A 24,632-nucleotide genomic window follows, 5' to 3' on the forward strand; every position below is an offset into this window, starting at 1 on the left:
ACACTGTTATCTCTCATGAAATTAATGTTTAAGGGCCTCATGCACCTTGGTTCTGCTTAATACTAAGTTCTTTACCATCATTTCTTTATTAAATTTTTGTAATGTGTCATGCTATTTAGAAATTTGGCCTTTAGTAAAGTAAGGCAAATATATAGTTTGATTTAAGATAGATTCTGCCTTCCCATTTATAATACTTCTGTTGAGGCATTCCTATTTGTATGGGCTGAATTCGTTCTAGAATATTTTTAAAAAGGAATATACCAGAGGCTGTCCTCTGGGGGTTGAGGAAATGTGGCAGTTGAGCCTTGTCTTCGGCATCAGCCATCAGTGTCTGCTCTTTATTCCCTGATCATTTCTGCACCACTCTGAGCCTCTGTATTGGAAAAGCAGACATGCGTAGTACCTGGCAATATTGCCTTAAAATTGAAATGTCATGTATGTGAAAATGTCAGGCATATACTAGACACTCATACATGTTAGTTGTTATTTCTAATAATATTCATCTGAATATTAGTAGTAGAATTGTTCTTATGCACTAGCCTCACAATCACCAGCATTTCAAACCAGTGACATCTAATTAAAAGGAACCTTACAAAGCAAACTCAAGATGGAAAAGAAGCAGGGGCAATTGGTGCAGTGCCACAAAAAGCATAGACCTGAGATGAGTCCTGGAAGGGCACCTGGATACTTCCAGCTTGTTTGTTATTCTGACAGCTGCTTGCCTTCTTGAGCTGTAATGCTACCATAATTCTCGTAGACCACACTTCCTGATAGTACCACTAAATTAGTTTCTGCAAGAAATTCCCATGGTAGAACTCAGTTGATGATTTGAATCCAGAAGTATGTTTACTTATAAAAATATATATATTTGAAGAGAGTTCCATGGTACCTTTGGAACATCTAGTTAGTCCCATGAAGAAGCCCTTAGAGAAAAATCACAAAAAGCTGATGAAATGGTTCCTGGGATCTCTCTGGTCAAGGCCCAACTGTTTCTGCCATATGTGCACACAGGTGAGGGCATTGCAGGGTTCCTCATCACCAGGTGGTAGTCCTCCCTTGATGTGCTGCCTTACAAGGCTGATGATCTGATGCAGCATTTCCCCAAATGTGTTCTGTGTATTGCTCCTCCCAGAAGACATTGCAAGGAATACATATCTTGTGGCTAAACCATCTGGTCTTTCTCCCTCTGCAGCATGCACCATGCACAGGAGCATGTTGAAGACTTTTAGAAGACTTTCAGTAAATGAACCATTTAAAAGTGTGGAACCTAGAATCAAATAATGATTTGAAAATGGAATACTTTGTCTAACAGAAGCCAACAGAATTAATGTTCTATGGAACACATTTTGGGAAATATGCACACATACATGTGGAACATTTAAAACCTTATGTCTAATGAGGGCACCAATTTTATCAGTACGCTAGAATTATCATCAACATTTTCCTGTAGTTCTTTTTGTGGGAGTCTCCCTTGTGGATAAGATTGCTTAATAAAGACACTTGGGGCTACTTTAATGTAACTAAACCCAGATGATGCTATGATTAAGTTACTTTGTTAAAGCTGCTCCCTGAATTGATGACTAGCAGGTCACAGTAGTAACTGTCAGTGATCCAGAAGCAGTCTTCATCAATGTGGATCCTTCTGTGTGACCTCATTTGCTTTGCAGCCATCTCAGAAGGGATATAGTAAAGAAAGAAGCAGAGCTGGGACCCAGAGCAGGCCACCAGGAGGTTGGGCAGAATGGATGGGTGGGTCTGAAGTTATACCATTTTCAGAACAATGAGGATCCTGGGGAAGTTTAACTTGAGAAGGGCACAGAAGTTATCTTTAAATACTTGCAGAGCTGCCATGTACACGGCAGAAAATTAATCGATCATAATTATAGAGTGTACCTCAGGAGACCCTGTTTGTGAGTGCTGTAGGGAAGGAATTGACAGCTCGATAACAGAAAAACTTTCTGGCTCTTCCTATCAGGAAAATCAAACTGAGTGTCTTCCAGCTGTGGGGTTCTGTGCTGGGTGCTTGAATCATGGCAGGAACCTGCTCTCTAAAGGGTCACTGTGGAAGGAATTCTCATTTCTGGGAATTCTGACCCACCTTCAATGTTAAGAGACTGTGATTCTCTGTCCATATCAAAGAAATCAAAGGTGCCAACATTCTCATTTCTCTCTTTCCCTTTCTTACTTCCTTTGTACGCCCTCACATCAGTCTTTTTATAAGAGGGGGCTCATCCTTAAGAGTTTGTCATCACTTAGAAGGTATCTGCTTTGTTAATCACCATTATAGCAAGTGTGGGTTTCATAACTCTAGCTTTTATAACCTGTACTAAAGTGTACATAGAAACCCTTCCATACACACAGCCGTACACACAACCAAAGTAAGTATTCTCACAGCCTGTGATCTATTCCTAACACAGTCTACCCCTTTTTACTAATCTAGTTATTTCCACTAAAGAATTCAGATAGAAATTAAAGGTTAGTGTTGATATCTATGAAATGTGTAATTTTATATATGTAGTAAATCGTATATCATTTGCATGTAACAAAACATCTTTACTTGGAAATACCAGGACAGCAAAAGACTGGGTCTTTGCCCTCACTAAGCATCTGTCTTCTCTAATCTTCACAACAGCCTTGTGGGGTAAATATTAGTAACATTCTGAAGATGGTCGAACAGAAACTTAGAAAGGTTGAGTCCGGCTCAGAGCCACATAGCTAGTGTGTTGGATCTTGACTAGAACTCAAACTTCAGGATTTAAGAACTGCATCAGGATGCCTGGATTAATTAAACATCAGCGTATATCATAACAAAAGATTAACTCTTCAAGGATGCTTTAGAGAGTAATGATGAACACAGATAGCCCTACTTTCCTTTGTCTTGTGTTGGGTTTACAGAGCTTGGAAGGCTGCAAGGTTTTCTGAGTATGGATTGTACTGAGAGCTATGCCCTTTATAAAGAGCAGCAAATCTGGGTACACATAGGCCTGAGACCACATGCTGATAGGAGGATATTCAGGTCAGTGTTCCCCTGAAACACTTAGGCCAGGATTAAAGCAATGCTTATCTAGATTATGAGGGAAAGACTCCTGAACTACTTAAACCACAAAGGGGAAGTTCTCACATTGACAATTTTATTTGTGTTCAATTATATTTACCTTTGAGAATGAAGTGAATTTTAGTTTTAGCAAATGATGCAGCTTATGCTAAATGTCATACAAACCAATCATCTAACACAGTGTCTGGCACACAGTGGGCACTCATTATGTCAAACAAATGAATAAAAATGAGAGTATTAAAGGAGTTTCTTTAAATGCTTGTTGATTCAGGCTAAAATACTATCTCTTTCAGTTATTCACTCCACCAATACTTTTCCCACCCACGTGCCCATCCTGGCAAAACTCATCTCCTTAAGCTCCATGTGAAAAGGGCTCTCAGCTTTTATCTCAAGAGGATTAAACCTCTGAGAATGTCCATTCAGCCTCTTATTCTTTTGACATCAATTCTCATGGTCAAGCTGTGTTGAAAGTGGTTGCCTGACTGCCATTTCTCACTGGTATTCTTTGGCAAGCTGAAACATTCAAAGTCATGCTAAGGTGCTCCATTTAGAAGCTTTGTGGGAGGTCAGCATAAATTTGAAGGGTGCCACTTGGGGTCCTGGGCAGTGCTTGCCAAAACATTATTACTTGAGTTTGACATCAAATTGGAAAAGAGCTGAAAACATACAATGGCCACATTGTCATTGGTGACTAGATTTATCTTGAGAGAAAAGACTGTGGTGATAACTTTGGACTGCCAAAGTACAGTGGCATGATACCTCCACTGCTGAGACTTTAAGATTGTTCCTCATTTGTCCCTTCCCAGAAATGTTCAAGAATCAGTAAAGACGTATTACCTGCTGCACCTGAGATAGGGGACCCCCAATTCATGCAAAACCAAGGAACCACCATTGCCCATTGCAGGTCACATGGCCCTGTTTCTATGGTAGTGGTCAGGCTGCTGGGACTTCCCCCATTCAGCCTACAGCCTGCTCCTTTCTATAGCAAAGCATTCCTCACTCATGATGTTGCAAGGTAGCGGTGTTTATTTAATGTAGTTATTAAAGAATGAAAGAATTTTCTGACTAGTGCGCTTGATTGGGTGCCCCTGTAGTCAAGGAAATGAACTCCTACATGCCTAGAGAAATTCTCGGTGGTTGCACAATAGAATCCTCTGTGGTGTTTTAAAATTTGCCTATGCCCCAGATCCTCCCTTGACCAGTTATATCAGAACCTCTAGGGGCAAGAGCCAGTTATCAGCCTTTTATAACACTCAGGTGACTCCCCAGGTTTGAGAACCATGGGGCAGGAGGTCTCAAAGCTGAAAGAGCCCTTGGAGGTCATGTTGTGAAATACTCTCACTTTACATAAGAGACTCAAGTGGAGAGAGTGAATAGCTTGGGCGTTAGATATTTTAATAAAACCAGGGGTCAGGGAGTGTATTTCAGTTATCCCTTGGTGTCTTTTCAGGAGACTGGTTCCAGGACCCGTTTCCCTAGCAATGCCTTCCCCCCGCTATGTACACCAAAATCTACAGATGCTCAAGTCCCTTATATAAAAAGGCATTATATTTTCATATGAGCTACAGCAGGGTATGCCAACACATCACTTCATTCGCATGGATTTAATGTAGTGCTCGGATTTAGTGTAGTAGCAAATTCAAGTTTTGTTTTTTGGAACTTTCTCTGGGATTTTTTTAATATATATTTCATCTGCAGTTGGTTGAATCCATGGATGCAAAACCAGTGAACTCTCCTAGGGCCTAATGTATGTTCCTAGGGCTGCTGTAACAAAGCACTACAAACTGAAAACAGCAGAAATGTATTATCTCACAGTTCTGGATGCTAAAAGTCTAAAATCAAAGTGTCAGCAATACTGTACTCCCTCTGGGGGCTCCAGGGAGAACCCTTCTTTGCCTGTTTCAGCTCCTGGTGGGTCCTAGTTTGTGGCAACAAAACTCCATCTTTGCATCACCTTCTTTTCTGTGTCTCTGTGTCCACTCCGCTTCCTCTCAGGACACTTGTCATTGGATTTAGGGCCACCATAAATCCAGGATGATTTCATCTTGAGAGCCTTAATTAGTTACATCTGCAAAGAACCTATGTCCAAATAAGGTCACATCCTGAGGTTCTGGGTGGACATGAATTTTTTTTCAATTACAGTTGACATTTTATATTAGTTTCAGGTGTACAGCATAGTGGTTAAACATTTATGTAACTTACAAAGTGACACCCCCCCCCCAAAGTCTATACCCACCTGGCACCATACATAGTTATTACAGTATTGTCGACTATATTCCCTGTGCTGCTCTTTACATCCCCATGACTGTTTTGTGACTACCAATTTGTACTTCATAATCTCTTCACCTTTTTCACCCAGGCCCCAACCCCCCTCCAATCTGGCAACTCTCTGTATCTATGAGTCTATTTCTTGTTTGTTGGTTTTTGGGGGGTTTTTTAGATTCCACATAACAGTGAAATCATATGGTAATTGTCTTTCTCTGTTTGACTTATTTCATTTAGCATAATACCCTCTAGGTCCATCAGCGTTGTCACAAGTGGTAAAATTTCATTCTTTTTTATGGTTGGGTAATATTCCATTGTATATATGTATCACATCTTCTTTATCCAATTATTCATTGATGGGTCCTTAGGTTGCTTCCATATCTTGGCTATCTATATCTATATATCTATATGTATGTATGTATGTATATATATATATATATATATATATATATATATATATATATATAAAAGCATAATATGCAAATCAATTGGATGATGGAACGACCGATTGGCTATGATGCACACTGACCACCAAGGGACAGACACTCAACACAGGAGCTACCCCCAGCCTGCAGACCCCAATCAGGACCTGCCAGCCAACTTCTCAATCCCAGCAGGCTCCGATCGCCCGATGGGGAATGGGGAACAGGGGGGTGGGTGGCAGCATGTCCACCGGGGCCCCAATCGTCCCACCAGTTGCCCCACACACAGAGGGTGACCAGTGGCGATGGAGGGTGGGGCTGGCAAGTGGGCTGGAATGGCCAATCTCTCGGTCCCTCCCCCTGGCCGACAGGCCCTGATTGCTGATGGGAAACCAGGAACTGGGGGTGGGTGGCTGCTGATGCAGGAGGCGCCAGGGCCCCAATCACCCTGCCAGTTGCCCCACACACAGAGGGTGACCGCAATGTTGGCTGCTGGTGTTAGCTGCCAGCAGCCGGGGAAGATGGGCCCTGATCGCAGGCCAGGCCTAGGGACCCTACCTGTGCGTGAATTTTGTGCACCAGGCCTCTAGTTGTAAATAACACTGCAATGAACATACGGGTGCATATATCATTGCAAATTAGTGTTTTGGATTTCTTCGAATAAATACCCAGAAGTTGAATTGCTGGGTCATAAGGCAGTTCTATTTTTAATTTTTTAAGGTTCTCCCATATTGTTTGCCATAGTGGCTGCACCAATTTGCAGTTCCTTCAACCATGAATGAGGGTTCTCTTTTCACCACACCACTTTTTTGTTGATTGATTGATGATAGCCATTCTGACAGGTGGGAGGTTTTAATTTGCATTTCTCTGATGATTAGTGATGTTGAGCATCTTTTCATATGTCTATTGGTTATCTGTATGTCCTCTTGGGAGAAATGTCTATTCAGTCCTCTGCCCATTTTTTAATGATTGTTTGTTTTTTGGTGTTGAGTTATATGAGTTCCGTATAAATTTTGGATATTAACCCCTTATAGGGTGTGTCTGGTGAATGTCTTCTTCCATTCAATAGGCTGTCTTTTTGTTTTGTTGATGGTTTCCTCTGCTGTGCAAAAACTTTCTTAGCTTGATGTAGTTCCATTTGTTTAGTTTATCTTTTGTTTCTCTTGCCCGAGGAGATAGATCAGAAAAAAATATTACTACAATCTGTGTCAGAGAGTTTACTACCTATGTATCCTTCTGAGAGTTTTATGGTTTCGTTTCGGTCTCACATTTAAGTCTTTAATCCATTTTGAGTTTATGCTAGTATATGGTGTAAGAAGGTGGTCTAGTTTCATTTTTTGGCAGGCATCCGTGCGTGGATAGGAGTTTGGGGGGAGACACTATTCCATCCTCCACTACAGGAGCTGAGGAGGGATGTCTTCATATCTTACATCCCTAACATCTGGTTCATCTTAATTAATGATTATTCCTGGCCCTACTATAGGTAATGACATTGATAATATTAATATCTTTATTTCTGATTCTTCTCATTATGTAAATTGAGTACAAATTGCTAAAAATATTTTTAAATCATTTAGTTGTACCAATAAACTATAACTTCCTGATAAAGATTACTCAATCAAAGATTCTACGACTTTGAAACTTGAAAATTCACCTCCAATGATTGAACAATTAAGTGTCAGAGACTGTGGTTATAAATTTACATGTGAAGCAATGCCAGCAAAATTGTTTCAATTCAGTTTTGGAACATTCATTAAAGTTCAGTTATAAGCCTGACATTTATTTTCAGCCGTAATTGTTTAATTGTTCCATAGAAATTAAGAATATGATATAAATATCTATTTTCTGAAGCAGCTTCAGGCAACTCACTCATATGGTTTAGGATTTTCTCTGTGCCTCAGCCCTCTCTGTGAGAGGACAAAGAAACCTTGACAGTAGCTTCACAGGCCCAGGACTCCTGGTGGAGTGGGAAGTCTGGATGTGAAAAGTGGACCCAACCTGTGCTGCTCACATTCACGCAGACTTATGGCCTTTGAAAAATTCCTAAATATAGATAAGTATTTTCAGAATTGTGAAAGCACCCATATCTTACTATTTTCTCAATTTCATTTGAGCAGTTTACTAGACAAGTGGTTTCTGGATTTTAAGTGATAATATTTATCTTTAGAATTAGTTTTAGAAATATATCCCACAATTTTTGTTTTATTTTGCAAAGACAACTGGGTTTGCTGCATCAGCAACACATCTAGTGTATTGTATTTAAAAAAAAAAATGCATGGATGTAGAGATACATGAAAAGTAACAGCAGCTGGAAATTCAGTGGACAGAAAATACTTTTTAAATTTAATTTTTAAAATTCTACACACTTCATATAGGAATGGCACTTATCCTTCCTTATTCAGAGATGCCCAGTTTTTTGTCAGTGCAAGGTCGTTTTTGCTAGCTGTAGTGATGGTATTGTTTGCATCTCCCTTTGTCATTCCCTTTCCAGACCCAACTCTTTTTTCATTTCTGCAAAAGCCCAGGACAGATTCTCTGCCTGAGAGACACCCCATAGAAGCTGATGAACCACATGCTTATCAGGCTCTTGTAATAGGTTGTTAAAAGCACTTGTTCATCAGATATTTTCTTTTTCTTTTTATTTGTAGATTTAGAAGTATTTTAGCAGGTGTACATTTGCATATAAAAGAGAATAAAAGATAAGAAGTTGAGGCTTTTTCTTTCTTCTCTTCTCATCATCTCTCCCCTACCTCCCTTTATGCAGTGTGTTTCACTTTGTTTCTTTAGCTGTTTCCATTCTCTAGACACAAAATGCATATTAAAAAAAAAAAAAAACAGTCTCAGAGATCCATTACCACTTTGTAGGAAGATGGCTGATTGGGTTCTGCTAGCTTATATAAGGAAGTAGGAAAATATTTTTATCTAATTGTGTTATCAGTCTGGAATTAATGGCAAGGGTAGATTTTAGCCCCCCAGACCCTTGCCTTATTTTTTGTTTTAAATGACAATCTTTTTTACTTTTTAAACTAAATCTTGACACAGATTTGAATATGTAATAGCTGCTTGACTGAGAATCCAGAACCTAAAGCTGGAACATGCAAGCATGCTTGTTTCTGTGTGTACTGGAACATTCTAATTGAAAATAACTGTATTCTATCTGTCTGCTCTCTGTCTATGAGTCTGTCTTTATTTTGCTTGGTAGTTCAGTTTGTTCATTAAATTCCACATATGAGTGAAATAATTTGATACTGGTCTTTCTCTGGCTGGCTTATTTCACTTAGCAGGCAGACAGCTCTAGTGGGGAAAGGGTGTTGAGGGGAGTGGAGGGATTGAGCAAAAAAGAAAAAAAGAGAGAGCGAAAACTCATGGACATGGACAGCAGTGTGGTGATGGGGGTGGAGGTGGAAGAGGGCATAGAGGGGATAAATGGTAATTGGAAAAAATTAAATAAAATAAAGAAAAAAGAAAGAGAAAAAGAACGAACTATATTCTTTAGAAATAGTTGTTTTCTATAATACTTTTCACTACTCAATAGTTTACTGAGAGTTTGACATTACGAATAAGAGGAAGTGTTTCCCTGGAGTTCTAAGGAGCCACCCACTCCTCAAATTTACAGACTGAGAGTTTACTTGCCTGTTGAGAAGATTAAAGTATTTTCCCCTTGGAATTATGCACACCTTGCCCCTACCTTGTTTATAGCATGCTAACTTGAACCTCTAGATTTGCTACTTTTGCCCCTTGTTTGTTCATTAATTCACTTAATAACTATGAATTTGCAGCTTTTCAACACTTGATTCTTCACTATCAAAAGCCTGAGCCTGAGTTGCCAGAAACCTTAAGACCCTAGCTTTGCCGTTGTTGCTTTTTGAAGTTGGCCTCCTAGCCAACTCTTCTAGACTATTCCTGGAGGATGTCTGAATTGTTTGAGCCCCCCTAGCAAAAAGCATACACTGTGTCCAAAGAATCTCAAATCTGGTCCACCTGATACAGAGAGCGACTTAGAAATCTCTGAATAAATGTTGCAGCCTCCCTTGATAATATGTTCTGGGGTCTCTCAACTCTTTGAACGGAGTGAGCTTTTTTAACATCTAAATTAGCTTGGCTGAAGTTTTTCACAGTTTTCTTGTAGCACAATAAAAATTGCTCACCATCTAGTTTCAACATTGCAAGTAGGTTCTGTTCGGCCTGTGCAGTTTTTATTTTTTCATTTACAAAGGCAGAATCTGGCGAGACGAGGCCCACTTTCCCAGCTGGCAGCAATTGGCTGTAGTCAGAGAATAGCTCTCCGCAGTGGACAGGGCATGGCCCTCCAGCCTGCTACAAGCTCACCACTCCCGCTGCTCTCACCTGACCAGAGTCACTTTTTATGTGTGGTTCCTGCTTGGCCCCCCCACAAGTGTCTGCATTTACAATGCCCTGTCCAGTGTGTCTGTAATATCTGTGTTCTTGAACCCATCTTCCCTTGTTTCTACATAGGATGCTGTTTTGTTATTTCTGTGCTAAAACTAATTCTCCATGTTCCATTCCATCCAGGTATCCTTGAGACTTGAGGTAGTGGGCGAGGTTGTATCTTGGCTCCTTCACATATGTGATCTTTATGTACTGTTTTCCCCAACAACCTTCTCCCCTTAACTTACAGTGGATGCCATTAGAAGCCCTGCAGGGCTAAGGGTGTCTGTCCTGTGAACCCAATCCAGGTCTGGGCTGCCGCTGACCCTTTTGGCACACCTCGCTTTGCTCCCTGTGTATGCCCTTTCTGTCCCCACAACAGTCTTGGTTAGATTTTTCTCAGCTCTGGGTCTCTGAGCTCATCCTGCTACGACTATTCTTCCTGAGGTTCCTGCCATTCACCCAGCCTAGAAACCCGGCACTCAAATGTGAGAGCCTGAGAGGCAGAGCAGGGAGTGCTTCGAAGTAGCCAAAGGACGGACCAAGGAATCCGTGCTGTTTCTTCTGGTTCATTCTGTAGTGGCTTCTGCAAGGCCCGGAGTGGAGAGAAACCATTTACCATGAGTTGACCCACTCAGAATAATGAATAGCATTTGGCCATCTCAGATAAACTCACACAACTTGTCTTTGAGTCTTGAAAACTCCGTTCAACTAAATTGGTTTTTGTTTGTTTTCAGAGTACCTAAAAGAGGCAGTACAGAAACAATTTTCATGCGTTTAAAAAGTATTAATAAAGTGCTTTATTTTTTTGTTGTTATCAAATTATATAAGTACCTTATATGTTCTGGATATTAACCCCTTATCAAATATATTATTTCAATTATTTTCTCCCATTGCATAGCTTGCCTTTTCACTCTGTTGATTGTCTCCTTTGACATGCAAAAATTTTAAGTTTGTAGTAGTCCTATTAGTCGGTTTTTATTTTATTGACTGTGCTTTGGTCATCCAAGAAATCATTGACAAGTCCACTGTCCTAAAGCTTTTATCCTGTGTTTTCTTCTAAGAGTTTAATAGTTTTAGGTCTCACAGTTAAGTCCTTAATCATTTTTGAGTTGATTTTTCTGTATGATATAAGGTAAGGGTCCATCTCTCTTTTGCATGTAGATATCCAAATCTCTGTGCCTTTTTTTGTCATCAATAGAAACAAAAGTCTACCAGTGGCTGAAGCAGTCTGCCCTTCAGGATAATGCAGATCAAACTGAGGACAGACTCCAAAAGGACGCTTCTGCCTCACAGCTTCCAGGTGAGCAAGGGCAGATCCAGCCCTTGAAATCAGTGTCTAGGACAACACAGGGTGGTGGCCAGTGCTGGGTTCAGGGAAGAGTGGTCATTCTTTGAAGGTTTCTGGAATTTGCTTTGTAACAAACTGTCACTGTCAGAATGAGCCAGTACCTTTCCAGTTGTTAATGAACACGAGTTTGGAAGTCTTCCCTCCTGGATACATTCTGGCCCCTCAAGGTGATGGCGCTTACAGACCCTGGGATTCTGCCTGCAGGCACATGAGAGCAACGTGTCCCTAAGTACCACAGGAGTCACGTCCAGTCCTTTTCTTCCCACATCTTCCAGTTTCCTAACCATCAATGGGAGCACCATCCTAGGCTACCCAGAATGTTGAGGTATTTGGGGGTTCTTTAGATGAGAAGACTAAATCCCAGTAAAAACTAGTTTTAAGCTTAAATGTAATTTCGACAATCTGGGATGTTTGTTTTAAGTGTAATTTTCTCTGTTTTCTAATATTTTATTGTATTTTTATGATTTTCACTGGTTTTCATTTTATTACACGTTTTTAGTATAAGTCACCTCAGTTCCCTCTGTGAAAATAAATGGATTAATACTGAAGGAAGTACACTTTAATGTTACTTTTACATAAGACACCATACCATTATTCTTATCTATCAGAATGAAAAAATGATCTTTTTAAATATATCTTTATTGATTTCAGAGAGGAAAGGAGAGGGAGAGAGAGAGAGAAACATCAATGATGAGGAAAAATCATCAGTCGGCTGCCTCCTACATGCCCCCTACTGGGATTGAGCCCACACCCAGACTTGTGCCCTTGACCGGAATCGAATCCAGGGCCCTTTGGTCTACAGGCCAGTGCTCTATCCACTGAGCCAAATTGGCTAGGGCAAAAAATGACTTCTTAATATCACATGATTTCCTGTTCATATTCAGATTTCCCAACTGTCTCAAAGATGTGTTCACCAGACAGACACTTTTTTTGAGAGACACACTTAATGGTACATCAGACTTGTCTTTGAAGCTATTTCCTAGTTAATTGTAATGTTAGAATTGGTTGCTGCCAAATTTATTTTGGTTGTTTTGAGGATTCAGTGAGCCACTGTAGCTTAAGTACCCAGCCCTGTGCCTGTTGGAGAAAAGCCTCCAGGAGGGCTGGCATGTGGTGGTCGCAGTGGTGGCAGTGATTTGAACTCTGTGAACATGAGACATTGTAGTTTGTTCAGGTATAAAATAGGGCCTCTGCCTGCAATAGAAGTCTTCATCACTTGGGAGAGATAGAGCACTTGTGAGCCCTTAAATGTTTGCTTTTCATCTCCTTCTTCACATTTGAGTCACAGAATTAGAACCCAGGGGAACTTATTCAACCCCCTCATTTTATAAGCAAGGCCCCAAGAAAGTAATGTCTCTTTTTGAGCATTATAGCTGGTTAGCAGACATACACAGGCGACTCCACAGATTTGTTATTGGTAAGTATACTTTGGATAGTTCATTGGACAGGTTCAAAGGATGAGTAAATATGATATAAGTTGTAGTCTGTTGGATGTGTATCAAAATTATAGTATTAATGTATTAATAATTAAACATATTTTGTTAATTAATTCGTAAGTGAAGTGATACTATATGGGTTTTGTAGTCAAGTATCCCTAGATTCAATTTTCTCACTCTACACTTAAAATTACACTATGTGTTTGCAACATTCTAAATTGTCATCATTTGGATCTTCTTAGTGCTTCTAATAGTGTTGGCAGTCATTGTAGTTAGACACTGCCTCTGGTATTTCTTTTGCATTTTGGTCATGCATTACTTTTTCCTTCTCATTCTCACTCTGATCCTCGGGACTTCTCTGAGCTCCAAAAAGAAGCAGGAAGTAGGCTCAGAGGGCAGAGGAAGCCAAGTACCTTGTTAAACTACCCAGCACGGTTCCAGGTGGTAATGGGCATGTGCACTCTCAACTCAGGAGCCACCCCCAAGTCTAACGATTGAAGTGCGGTGCATGTTTTAATTACTTTCTACACCAGATGTCTTAGTTTTTTTGTGTCTGGACCTGTCTCTAAAGAAAGCCACTTAAACCTGGTGCCTTTGTTTTCCTATCTGAAATGACCAGGTCCTGGTAAGCACCTGCAGACCTGTGCAGGCTGCACATGGACACGTTATCAAGAGAATCCCTCTGCTGCAGAGGTTCTGTGCAGGCAAGCCGATTACGGGGTAGAAAGTCAGCAAATGCCTTTTGCTGAGCTGCCCTGGCACTCTCTATCTGTGATCTTGGGCAACTGCCAGTTAAGAATCAGACTTGTAACAAACACATCCGAGGCTGATGACTCCCAGGAGGCATAGGCCAGGAGTTGCCCCGCAAATTGGGGGCATCATGGGGTTTCCCCAACTCCAGGGGAAAGGTGCATTGTGCATCTTCCCCATCAACCTTGTCAGGCTGGTTAAAGAGTGGCCTTGACGGTTTTCAGTGGAGATTCAGTCTCCTCTGCAAGATGGAAAAACAGAGGATTTGGCAGAGGCGCTTTAAAAGGTGGGTGGTGTGGGCAGCTGTCTCCTGGAGTGTCCGTTATTTCTGAGACCTGGCTCCTTGCACCCATTGAGTTGGTGCCTGTGTGTTATAACAATGTGAATTATCCAGAGCTCGATGCCATAGTGGGGATCCATGTGCTTACCCGTGCATCTTGATCATTTAAAATGGTGTTCTTTGAATGATTTTATTCACTTTTTGTGGCTTCTGTGTTTCACTGGGAAACCCTCCCCTCTCCCCCCCGCCCCCCCCCCCACACACACACACTTCTTTTCAGTATTCTACCAATTTGTTATTTCTTGCCTCAAAAGCGCCCTTGCTTTCTGTGGCTTGAGCAGCATCTTCCTCTGTTGACATTTTACCAAAGTTATTGTGAGGCCCCTTCTTTCTTCGTTGTGTCTGTTCCTATATGGAGGCTAATGCTCCCTCTCCTGTTGGTGCTTGTCACAGGTTTGAACATTGGCGGTGGTACATTGAAGACGACAACTAACAAAATCACATCGGAAACTAGTTTTTCATCTAGCGAAAGAAGTCCTTTGTCAAGGTAAAGTCAGGAAAGCCTTTCTGAATGGTGGCAACAAGAAGAGAAATGTCACTATGCAATGAATCAAACTCCAGCTACATGTTATTTTGTTGTGTGACTTGATGGAAGGTTCTGGTTCTGGTATTTCTCTAAAATAACAGTTGAAACTTCAGCCTACCTTTGAAAATGTTTGCACCAGAGCCAAGTATTGTTTTGCAGCTGTTGTTTCCTTGGTTTAAGACTCAATTGACACCTCAGTGAACCACAAATTAGCGTCTACAGCTGCTCGCAGTAGGGCTGCTTAGAGACCACACAATGGAAAGGGGCAGAGAAAACATCGGACCTTAAAGGAAATAAAGTGGCCGTTTCTTCTTTCTGAGACAGCTGATGTACATACAGCATTGCTGGCTATTTGTTTTTGTACTCCTCTTTTGTACTAAGTATTTGGGCTACATTATACTTTCCTTTTCTATCTTTTCTTCCTTATTTTCCATAAAGAACAAAATTTATTTCTTCACATTTTTTCTTAACTGTAGCACTTTAAGTTTTCCAAGCAATGATAAGTGAGTTGTGTGCTGGATTTGTCATCAACATAAAATGCTAATCGTGCAGTGGCATGAGTCAATTAGCAAGAATTTATAGATGGGAATAGAAGCAAGCGTCTGATGAAGTACCTTCCTTTTTGCTTTGGGATGAATATCATTTAGAAGTTACTACAAGTTTCCTTTTGTAGTAACATTTCTCATTTAAAAAGTCCTTTGGATGATTGCATTACATTTGAATTAACTGCTTAGCCCAAATTTTAAAACAGAAACTTCACATTTCTGGTATCCCATAAGATAAAGTGATTTGATCCAGAAATAATAGTGTTTTAAAATGAAAAAAAAAAAAATGTTTTCATTTATATTTTAAAAAACATTACAATATTTTTAGGACCTGAAATATATTTTTAAAAGAATGATATTTTAAAATTGAATTCTGCTTTTAGAAACCTGGTAAGTTTAATTTTAGGGAATTACTCATGTAGTTATCAGAAATTATTATCTTTAATACCTGGATTTTCATCCATGTTTTTGATGTACGTATAAAATGAATTATGGGTCAGGAAGTGTATTAAAGTATTATATTTTTATGATTATACTATAAATTCAAGTTTTAGGTCTTCTAGAAGGAATTTTAAAAGACAAATTTACAGGTAGTTTTTAGCATTTAATGGTTACAATTTGGTATAATAATACAAGCATTTAGTTTTTAAAGATGGTTAAAAATGTTTTTATTATATTTTGGAGGCATTAAAAACCCAATCCTTCTTAAACTTTTCTTTATATGTATTCTTCAGGCAATTTTTAAATACATTCAGAAAGCAGTTGGATTCTGCAGAACATTTTCTCAGCCTGATCATTTCATGTCTTACTCCTATATTTCATTATAGAAAGCAATTTCTTTTTTTTTTTTTTTTCAGTTTGAGTCAGGGACCTTTTGTTATTACTGTTTCTTCTGCATGAAATTAATTTCCTAAATAAATTACAAGTAATCACATCACCCCCTTTAAGAAAAAACATTCCTCACGGAAGCCTTGTTTCTAATCCAGTGAGGAAAAGGTCTGGGCGCCAAGTCCTGGGTTGGATGTTTCTGGTTTTGTTCTTGTGCTGGGTGAGTTGTTGTTAATACGCCACCCTGGGCTTTGGAGAGCTCTGATTTTGCTGTTTGTGCCTGAATTCACTGAAATTTCTTAGAGGCTTACATTTAAAGATCCCACTTACTACAGTCACTCCTCGTGCTTTATTGCTTTTACAAGTGGTCTCGAAACCAGTACTTGAGAATAAACATAACAGTGCAGTGCTGCTGTAGCACTTTTAAAAATTCTTCTTTGCTCTATTTTGTCAGTGAGCTGATGAGCAACCTCAAAAAAAAAAAAGAAAAAAAAAGAACCCGCTGGACCTAAAAAAAAAAAAAAAAAAGAAATGGCTTCCTCTGATGTCCTAGAGACAATAATTATGATGTGCTAGTTAAGCCCAAACTACAGCCGAGGGATTTTACTTTAAAGCAGTGGCTTGGGCGCAAAAATACATTTATAGCTCTTTGTCTGCACCTCATTATGTGTGGGCCTGATTCATTAAGTAATTGGTTTGCAGTTGTTTACATGAGTATTAAGGCCTTCTTTTCAGCCGCCTTTGAGAGATACATTGTGCAAATGTTGCCTGCGATGAATGCAGAATGAGGGCCAGAGGGTCCGTCCTATTGGCTAAACAGTGCACTCTGTTGAAAAGCCAGAGAAAGGGATTGGGTGCTGCTTTGCATAGCAATGGCTTTCTTAATAAGCGTTACAGATTAATACACACAAGCTATAAAAGATGCAAAGAGATACTCTTAGCACATTTATACATGCTCATTTCATTGTGATGGTGGTGCGGTCCGGGTGCTTTCATATTCCATTTTTCAGAACAGCAGCTTCAGTGCATGAGCCGTAATAGAATCCGATGTTTATTGTATTATAAATCACAGGCAAGCAGGCAGATCGGCAACAGTTTATTATTAAAGATTCTTTCAGTGTAAATCTTTTTCTACTATTGTATTTGCTTCGGCAAAATCATTTTGTGGTTGAGTGGGGATGAAAGGCATAATGTACGAAGGAGTGAGTCCTAATAGGAAGCTGTTCTCCGCGTAAAGACCACTTGTTCCCTTTTGTTCGGGGTGCATGCCAGAGCTTCCTCTCTTCTGCAAACATTGTCTTGCTCTACCTTCCCCGGGAAGCCGCTTTCACTCTCCCAGATCCATTTGTTCAGTGGAGAGTATATGTTAACAGCCTGTCGGGTAACTTCAGTTTACTGGTTGGATCGAGATAACATTTTACCAAAAGAAAAGGATGTGTGCTTACAACTTAATTGCTGGGGGGAAAGGTAGCAGAGGTCATCCAACCACCGCAGGCACCCTGGCAGAGCCTCCTTGGGTGGCATTCCATACCAGCCCTGCAGCTACGGGAGCGGCCAGGGGAGGGCGCCAGGCTACGGCTGATGCTCTGGGGACCGTGGTGTCTCTCTTCTTGCCTGGTCACTATGCCATTTCCTCCTGGGGCGATAAGAAGATCACAAAGAAATAAAAATGAGGTTTTTCTGGATGCGCTTTAGGTTCTCATATAAAAGCCCCATCTGCATCTCTGGCTTAGCAAATCTGCATTCTCCTTAAATTCTACCGAATTAGCAGCTTCCTAAATAATCCACATGCTTTTCATCATAAACTAGTATAGTTCTTTCTTTTCTACACAGAGCACAAAAGAACAATGGCTTGATTAGCCAAATGGAAGGAGTTAGTTAGCAAGTTGACCCCAGGCAGCTAAAAAGCAGTGTCTGCTGCAGGGCTCCTGGTTAACCATCAGGGGGCGCTCAGACTTTGTTGAATTAGAATGTCTCAGACTTTGGTCTGCCTCTGAAACTTAAAATTAGTTTTTATAGATTTGCAGGGATACTCATTGGGATTTTTTTTTTCTGGATTATTTTTTGCCTTCTGCTTTCCAGAATCAATCTCTAGATTCAGTAACAAAAAAATATCCTCAGGTGAGGATTCAAAAAAAGAAAAAAGATCCAGGCAAGAGATGCTGGTTTTGTTGACCAGAGGGTGGCAATGCATAGGGAAAGAGTGAGAATTTTGGAAAGTAATAGGAAGTAACCTGGCAGGACCTAGGCAAGGATGAGGAACCTTTTTTCTGCCAAGGGCCATTTGGATATATTTTTTTTTAAATATATTTTATTGATTTTTTACAGAGAGGAAGGGAGAGAGATAGAGAGTCAGAAACATCGATGAGAGAGAAACATCGATCAGCTGCCTCCTGCACATCCCCCGCTGGGGATATGCCCGCAACCCAGGTACATGCCCTTGACCAGAATCGAACCCGGGACCCTTCAGTCCGCAGGCCGACGCTCTATCCACTGAGCCAAACCGGTTTCGGCCATTTGGATATTTTTAACATCATTCAAGGGCCATATAAAATTATCAACCTAAAAATTAGCCTGCTACATTTGGTCAAACATTTAATTAACTCACCCCTAATGCCTTGTTAGGACCAGACAAATGATTTCATGGGCTTTATATGGCCCATGGGCTGGATGCTCTCTACCCCTGCTACCAGCCAATTCAGAGCCTCTCTGTATGCCCCTGATTCCTTTCAAGCTGCTGTCCCAGTGCTGGAGCTCAGGAGTGAGTCTGAGTAAGTCCATGCAGGGGCTCTTTAAGAGGAACTGCCTTGGACTCCAGCAGCCTCTATCTCCCTCAGCCACACTCCCCATTGGTTTTTATAGCCAGAAGTTATGGGGACTTCTCTTCCTGGCTCTGGAACCCTGGGCTGGGAGGCCTGGTGTAGGGCTGGGACTCCTAGCACCTCAGGGGGGACTTCCACAGCTGAAATATCCCTCCTGATTTTAAACCGCCATACGTGGGAGTGGGACCAGCCTGTTCCATGTTTCTGCCCCTCCTATCTATCTCATGTGGCTTCTTCTTTAAATCCCTAGTTGAGGACTTCAGTTCCGCTATATTTTAGGTGGTTCTCAGTGATGGTTGTTCTGTAGGTTAGTTGTAATTTTGATGTGGTTGTGGGGCTGAACATTAGAGAATTTAAGTATAATTTAAAAATTGAATGATGCTCCCACAGGAGACTTTTAAATTCATTAAAATTGCAAAAGCTCTTGAAAAGGAGCACTGATGTGGGCATCATATCCCATAGAGCCAGTTTCTTGTTTGATTGGCTCTAGCAAACAAACTGCTAGATATTAGATGCATTAGACACTTGCATTTTTATGCATGTGATACACGGAGACTTAAACATGGATTTCTAGGATAATTGTATTTTTTTCTGCCACATGTTAACATGTTTAACTAAGGAAAGTGAGAGTTTATTTTTAACTCCTTTGTTAAAACGTTAAGTATTGGCTTGATGAAGATAAGTATTTTAACTTCCTCATCAACTTCTTGTATCCTACCATCTTGAACTCCCTACTTCAGGTATTTCTCTTTTAGTTTGTCTACAAGTGCTAACGCTTTACACACTAGTTTTTTCCAGAGACTGTTGAGGGGAAATCGGTCCTCGTCTCACTGCCTTGCATTCATTCTCCGAAACAGCACAGTGTGCAATGCCCCTTGGCACACGGGGGGGGGGGGGGGGGGGGCGGGGGGAGGAGTCTGACTCAACTGCTGCAGAGCCAACACTCAGGGGCAGCAGCGATGCTGCTGTAATAGGGACCCTCCCACCAAAGCATCAGCCAACGCCTCTGGCCACAGCAGGCCTGACATTTTCTTTTTGCTTTAAAAGTTGGGGAGTAAATGTAAATTTTCTGGCCTTTCAGTGAATAACATGTGCTTCTTCCCTAAGGTGCTTTTTGTAAAAATATTAGTCTGGTTATCTTTTTCTTTAGAACTCAGGTTATTCCTTTATTTTACAGTCATGAAAACAAAAAGAAACTAACTACCAACTTAAAGTCTAAAGGTAAGATAAGTAACGAGACCAGATTGCCATTTTCTGTTCTGACCAAAAGACCTGTTTGTGACATGTATTTGTTTTCTGGTGTAAGGGCCATGAAGCACATCTGTGATCACAAGGGCAGTCCTTGCAACTAACTCTCCCTGGGGGGATGTTATCTGTGAGGGGATTGGAGGGCTTCAGTGACAGGGCTGTGACCTGAGAGCACATGGGTGCCATAGGTGAGAAGCATAGCATTTTAATTTGCAAGTATGAATATGCAGGGAGTCCTGACCTCCGCATATAATTGATTACCAGCACTGTATTCTACCTGTGAAATGTTTTTTGCCTCTGTTCCATCCTCACTGCCAGTGCCCTGCAAGCACCCACTTCTCAAGACATGAAGGGCTCTTGCAGGAGACTCAAACTGGTTTTTTAATATCCTACCTCATCCCAACTCCTGACTGTCCTACACCTGCCCACCAGCATCTACAACCTCATTTAACCTTCTTACCTTCCTGATTAAGAACTGCCAATGCCTTCCCACCATCTACAGGATAAAGTCTATACTTTCTCCCTTTTTTGTCTGGCCCCATCCCTACTCTCCAGCGCAGCTCTTCCAAGAGTCTTATCCTCATTGAGTCTAATCACAGCCTTATGCTGTGTGCCTTTGCTCATGTTACTCCTTCTCTGTAATGTTCCTTTTTCTTTTCTCAGCCTACAAGCTCCTATTCAACCTTTAACACCCAGCTTACAAGGAGAGTCTAACCTTCCTTTCACATAGCATTCTAGGATATTCCCTTTTGAGCTTGGTCTCTATCTACTCCTGTCTCCTTAAACCGTTTCTAGTGGGTTATAATTGAGAACATGGATTTGAGTCAGACGACCTAAGTGAGACTCTGGGCTTTGACCAGCCACTGATGATGGTTTGGCCAGTTACAGCCTCAATTTGATCAGTAAAACAGATATTAATACTTACCTTACCAGGTTGGTAGAAGGATATTGGAGTCATATATTAGAAGGCATCACAGAGCTGACAGGTGATGCCATGTAGGTATTGATAGTCATGGAGATTGTCAGTGTAGCAGACAGTATCCCCACCACATCCTGTCTGATCACTGTGGGGGTCCCTCAGCAGTTCACTGGCATGCCCTTGGCCTTCTACATCAGGCAGCTGTGGCTCTCCACCTGAGGGCTTTATCTGACCACAGGAGTAGATAAAGCTCCTTTCTCACAGGGCAGCCCAAAGTGCCAGGGAGTAGATGCCCTGGTTGAGAACAACCCTCACACAAGGAGACATGGAAGTTGGTGGATAAATTATCTCACTTCCTTATTCTTTGGACAATTTAAGGAGAGTTCTGCAGTCTCTCAGAGGATCCCCTGTAGGACCACCGCCACCAGCCTTTCTCATTAACGGCCCCTGTGTCACTTTCCCAGTTCTCCTAACCCCCATCATTCTCAGGATTACCTCCAAAATAAACCATGTGTACCCAGACCTTTGTGCCAGTGTAAAGCACCTCTTCTCTTCTCCTCTCTGCTTCACAAGAGTGAAGAACAGAGGGAGATCAAGGTGGAGAGGCAGCTCAGTGAAGTGGTATCAGACCTAATAAAATACCCAGGTAATCCTGCTTCTGTGTTAATCCTGATTTTAAATCCCAATCCTACAGTAAGGAGTTGGACACACGGAAGGGAAAAGAAGTATTCTGTAAAGTGTTTTCCATAACAATACATAGAACACACTGTAAAATATGTAAATTTGTGCAGTACAGACATGCATTCCAGGTGTATCTGGTCAGGTACATCACATGGTGTCCCTAGGAGGCCTTTTGCAGACCAGTGCTCCAATTAACCAGTCCAGCTAATTAAACCAGGCTAATCAAGGTACCAAGATGTTAAATAGCTGTCTTCTTTTCTCTTCCAGCCTTCTGGGGTGAGTCTGATGACACTAACTCAGAAATTGAAGCTGCTTTACGTCCTAGAGACCATAGCACATCCACGGATGATTTTGATGATTTTTATGACTAATAAACTGTAACTGTTCTTCAAATAAAGTATTTAAACAAATTGAAACCCTGTCTTCATATGTGATTTCCAAAATAAATGAGTCCTTTTAAAAAGTTTTCTAATTGTTTAATATGAAAACTTGGGACCACATTGCTATTCCACTGAAATTTTATGGCATAACTAGAGGCCCAGTACATGAAATTCATGCATGAGTAGGGTCCCTAGACCTGGCCGGGGATCAGGGCTGATTGGGGCCTTCTGGCTGCCAGCTGGGGCCTTCCTTCGTTCTGCACCTCTCCCTGGTGGTCAGCAAAAGTCATAGCGAGTGAATGAGCTCCCAGTCTCCGTGTTGAACTCCTGAGGGGACACTTTGCATATTAGCCTTTTATATATATAGATAGATTATGAAGTAGCATATTCATTTTTCAGTGTTATCAAAAAGCAAAGTAATGAATTCAGTACCCATCAAAATTCAAATTGTTTTCTCTGTAGAAATTGACAAACTGATCCTAAAATCCATATGGAAATGTTAAGGGGCCCAGATTTGCCAAAACAGTTTTGAAAAAGAAAAAGTTGAAGTACTCACACTTCCCAATTTTGAAACCTACTAAAAACTTGCAGTAATTAAGACAGTGTGGTACTAAAACAGACATATAGATCAATGAAATATTGATTTATATATAATCTAGAATTGATAATGCAGAGATAAACCCTTACATTTATGATCATTTAATTTTTTTAATATACTTGTATTGATTTCAGAGAGGAAAGGAGAGGGAGAGAGAGATAGAAACAGCAATGATGAGAGAAAATCATTGATTCCCCCCCCCCCCCCCTTGCACACTCCCCACCAGGGATCAAGCCTGCAACCCGGGCATGTGCCCCAACTGGACCATGACCTGATTCATAGTGACAACGTTCAACCACTGAGCCACACCAGCTGGGCTATGTTCATTTAATTTTTGATAAGGATACCAAGACCATTATATAGGGAAAGTATTGGTCTTTTCAACAAATGATGCTGGGACAACTGGATAGTTTTATGCAAGAGAATGAAGTTGGGTCCCTGCCTTGAACTGTATAGAAAAATTAACTTCAGATGGATCAAGGACCTAAATGTAAGAATATAAAACTCTTAGAAGAAAGCATAGATGTAAATCTTTGTGACCTTGCTTTAGATAGTGGTTTCTTAGATATGACACCAAAAGCAATAACAATAGAGAAAACTAGATAAATTGGACTTTACCAAAATTAAATTTTTTTATTTATTTATTTATTTATTTTTACTATAAAGGACACCACCAAGAAAGCAAAGACATTTGGAGGCAGTATAGTGAAGTGGAAGGGAACTATCAAGAAATTCATTCAGGTCCTAACCAGTTTGGCTCAGGGGTCCCAGGTTTGATTCCAGTCAAGGGCATGTACCATGGTTGCAGGCACATACCCAGTGGGAAGTGTGCAGGAGGCAGCTGATCGATGTTTCTCTCTCATCGATGTTTCTAACTCTCTATTCCTCTCCCTTCCTCTCTGTAAAGAATAAATAAAATATATTAAAAAAAAAAAAAGAAATTCATTCAGTATCGGCTCAAGATGGCAGTGGAGTAGGTGGATCTTGCTTGAAACTCCTCCCAGAACCAAACTGGAAATTAACTTATTTAGTTGGCCCATATTTTCCTTTTTATATGTGTACAACAGTGGGATGATTTTTTTAAATTTTTGAAAATTATAGTAAAATACACATAAAAGTTACCATATTAGCCATTTTTAAGTGTACCATTCAGTGGCATTAAGTACACTCACACTGTTGTGGTACGATCACCATCCCCAGAATTCTTTTCATCTTGTACAATTGAAACTAAACAATAACTCCCCGTTCACAGCCACTCTCCAAACGTCATACAAGTAGATCTGATTGGTAGGACCTACCTAAATCACAACGAAGCTTCAAGGGAATCTAGAAAATGTAGTTTTTAGCTTTTCAGGTTCTGATGACAATGGCTCTGTGAGCTTCTGGTAAGGCCATAGCAAAGCATACAAGCAGAGGCTAGAACTGATGTTGAGCATCGTTCTACCGTATCTGTTGTAAATATCTACCAGTGCTAGTCCTGGAGGATAGTATGCTGGGGGACAGTTACTCTAAACAGGGAAACCATATCTAGAGGTGGATTCTTTGAGTTTGCAACACCAAAGTCGACCTCACTTTACTGTCCCTGTAACTCCCAAAAGAAGCCTATGCAGGGCCTCCCATCAGCAGTGGGAAAGGACAGTCTCCAGGCATAAACACCATCAGGGCCAATCTGAGCTGAAAACTTCACTCAGATAAGAGCCATGAAGTTTCCTGCATTTGCTGCCACTAGGACTTGGCTATCCTTGAACTTCTCGTCTCTTTGAATTGCTTTTCTAGTTGCACTTCCTTTTTAAATGGTCAACACGCCACTGTGTCCTCCCAGACTTTCCTCATTACCATGTGGTTTCACACCTTCGGCATTCCGTTGTGTGACTGACTGATGAGATTTTTAAGGCCCAGTTCTCTATTTGTGACAGCTTGTGAGTTCCCTCATCCTTTTCCGTAACAAAAAAATGAGGGGACCGAACAACGACACATACTAACAGCTTTCATCCAATTCTCAAGCTTTCATCCACTTTCGGTATTCCTGTCACTAGCAGTTGTGGCAGCAGCGGAGTGCTTTGGTGACAATCAGATT

At 40.8% G+C, this 24,632-nt stretch overlaps 1 protein-coding gene across 3 annotated transcripts in view; it reads left to right on the forward strand.

Moving 5' to 3' along the window:
- KIZ (kizuna centrosomal protein) overlaps window positions 1–21,993 on the forward strand; it is a 120,188-nt gene extending 98,195 nt beyond the window's left edge. For all 3 annotated transcript variants that reach the window (XM_036322772.1, XM_036322771.1, XM_036322773.1), the window contains 4 exons: window positions 11,333–11,434; window positions 14,402–14,495; window positions 19,907–19,950; window positions 21,845–21,993. In XM_036322772.1, coding sequence (XP_036178665.1) covers window positions 11,333–11,434; window positions 14,402–14,495; window positions 19,907–19,950; window positions 21,845–21,948 — 344 coding nt within the window. In that variant the 3' untranslated portion in view covers window positions 21,949–21,993. The remainder of the gene's footprint in view (window positions 1–11,332; window positions 11,435–14,401; window positions 14,496–19,906; window positions 19,951–21,844) is intronic.
- The last annotated feature ends 2,639 nt before the right edge of the window (window positions 21,994–24,632 follow it).

This window comes from Myotis myotis, unplaced genomic scaffold, assembly GCF_014108235.1.
Source record: "Myotis myotis isolate mMyoMyo1 unplaced genomic scaffold, mMyoMyo1.p scaffold_m19_p_9, whole genome shotgun sequence".
In the NCBI taxonomy this organism is placed as follows: Eukaryota; Metazoa; Chordata; class Mammalia; order Chiroptera; family Vespertilionidae; genus Myotis; species Myotis myotis.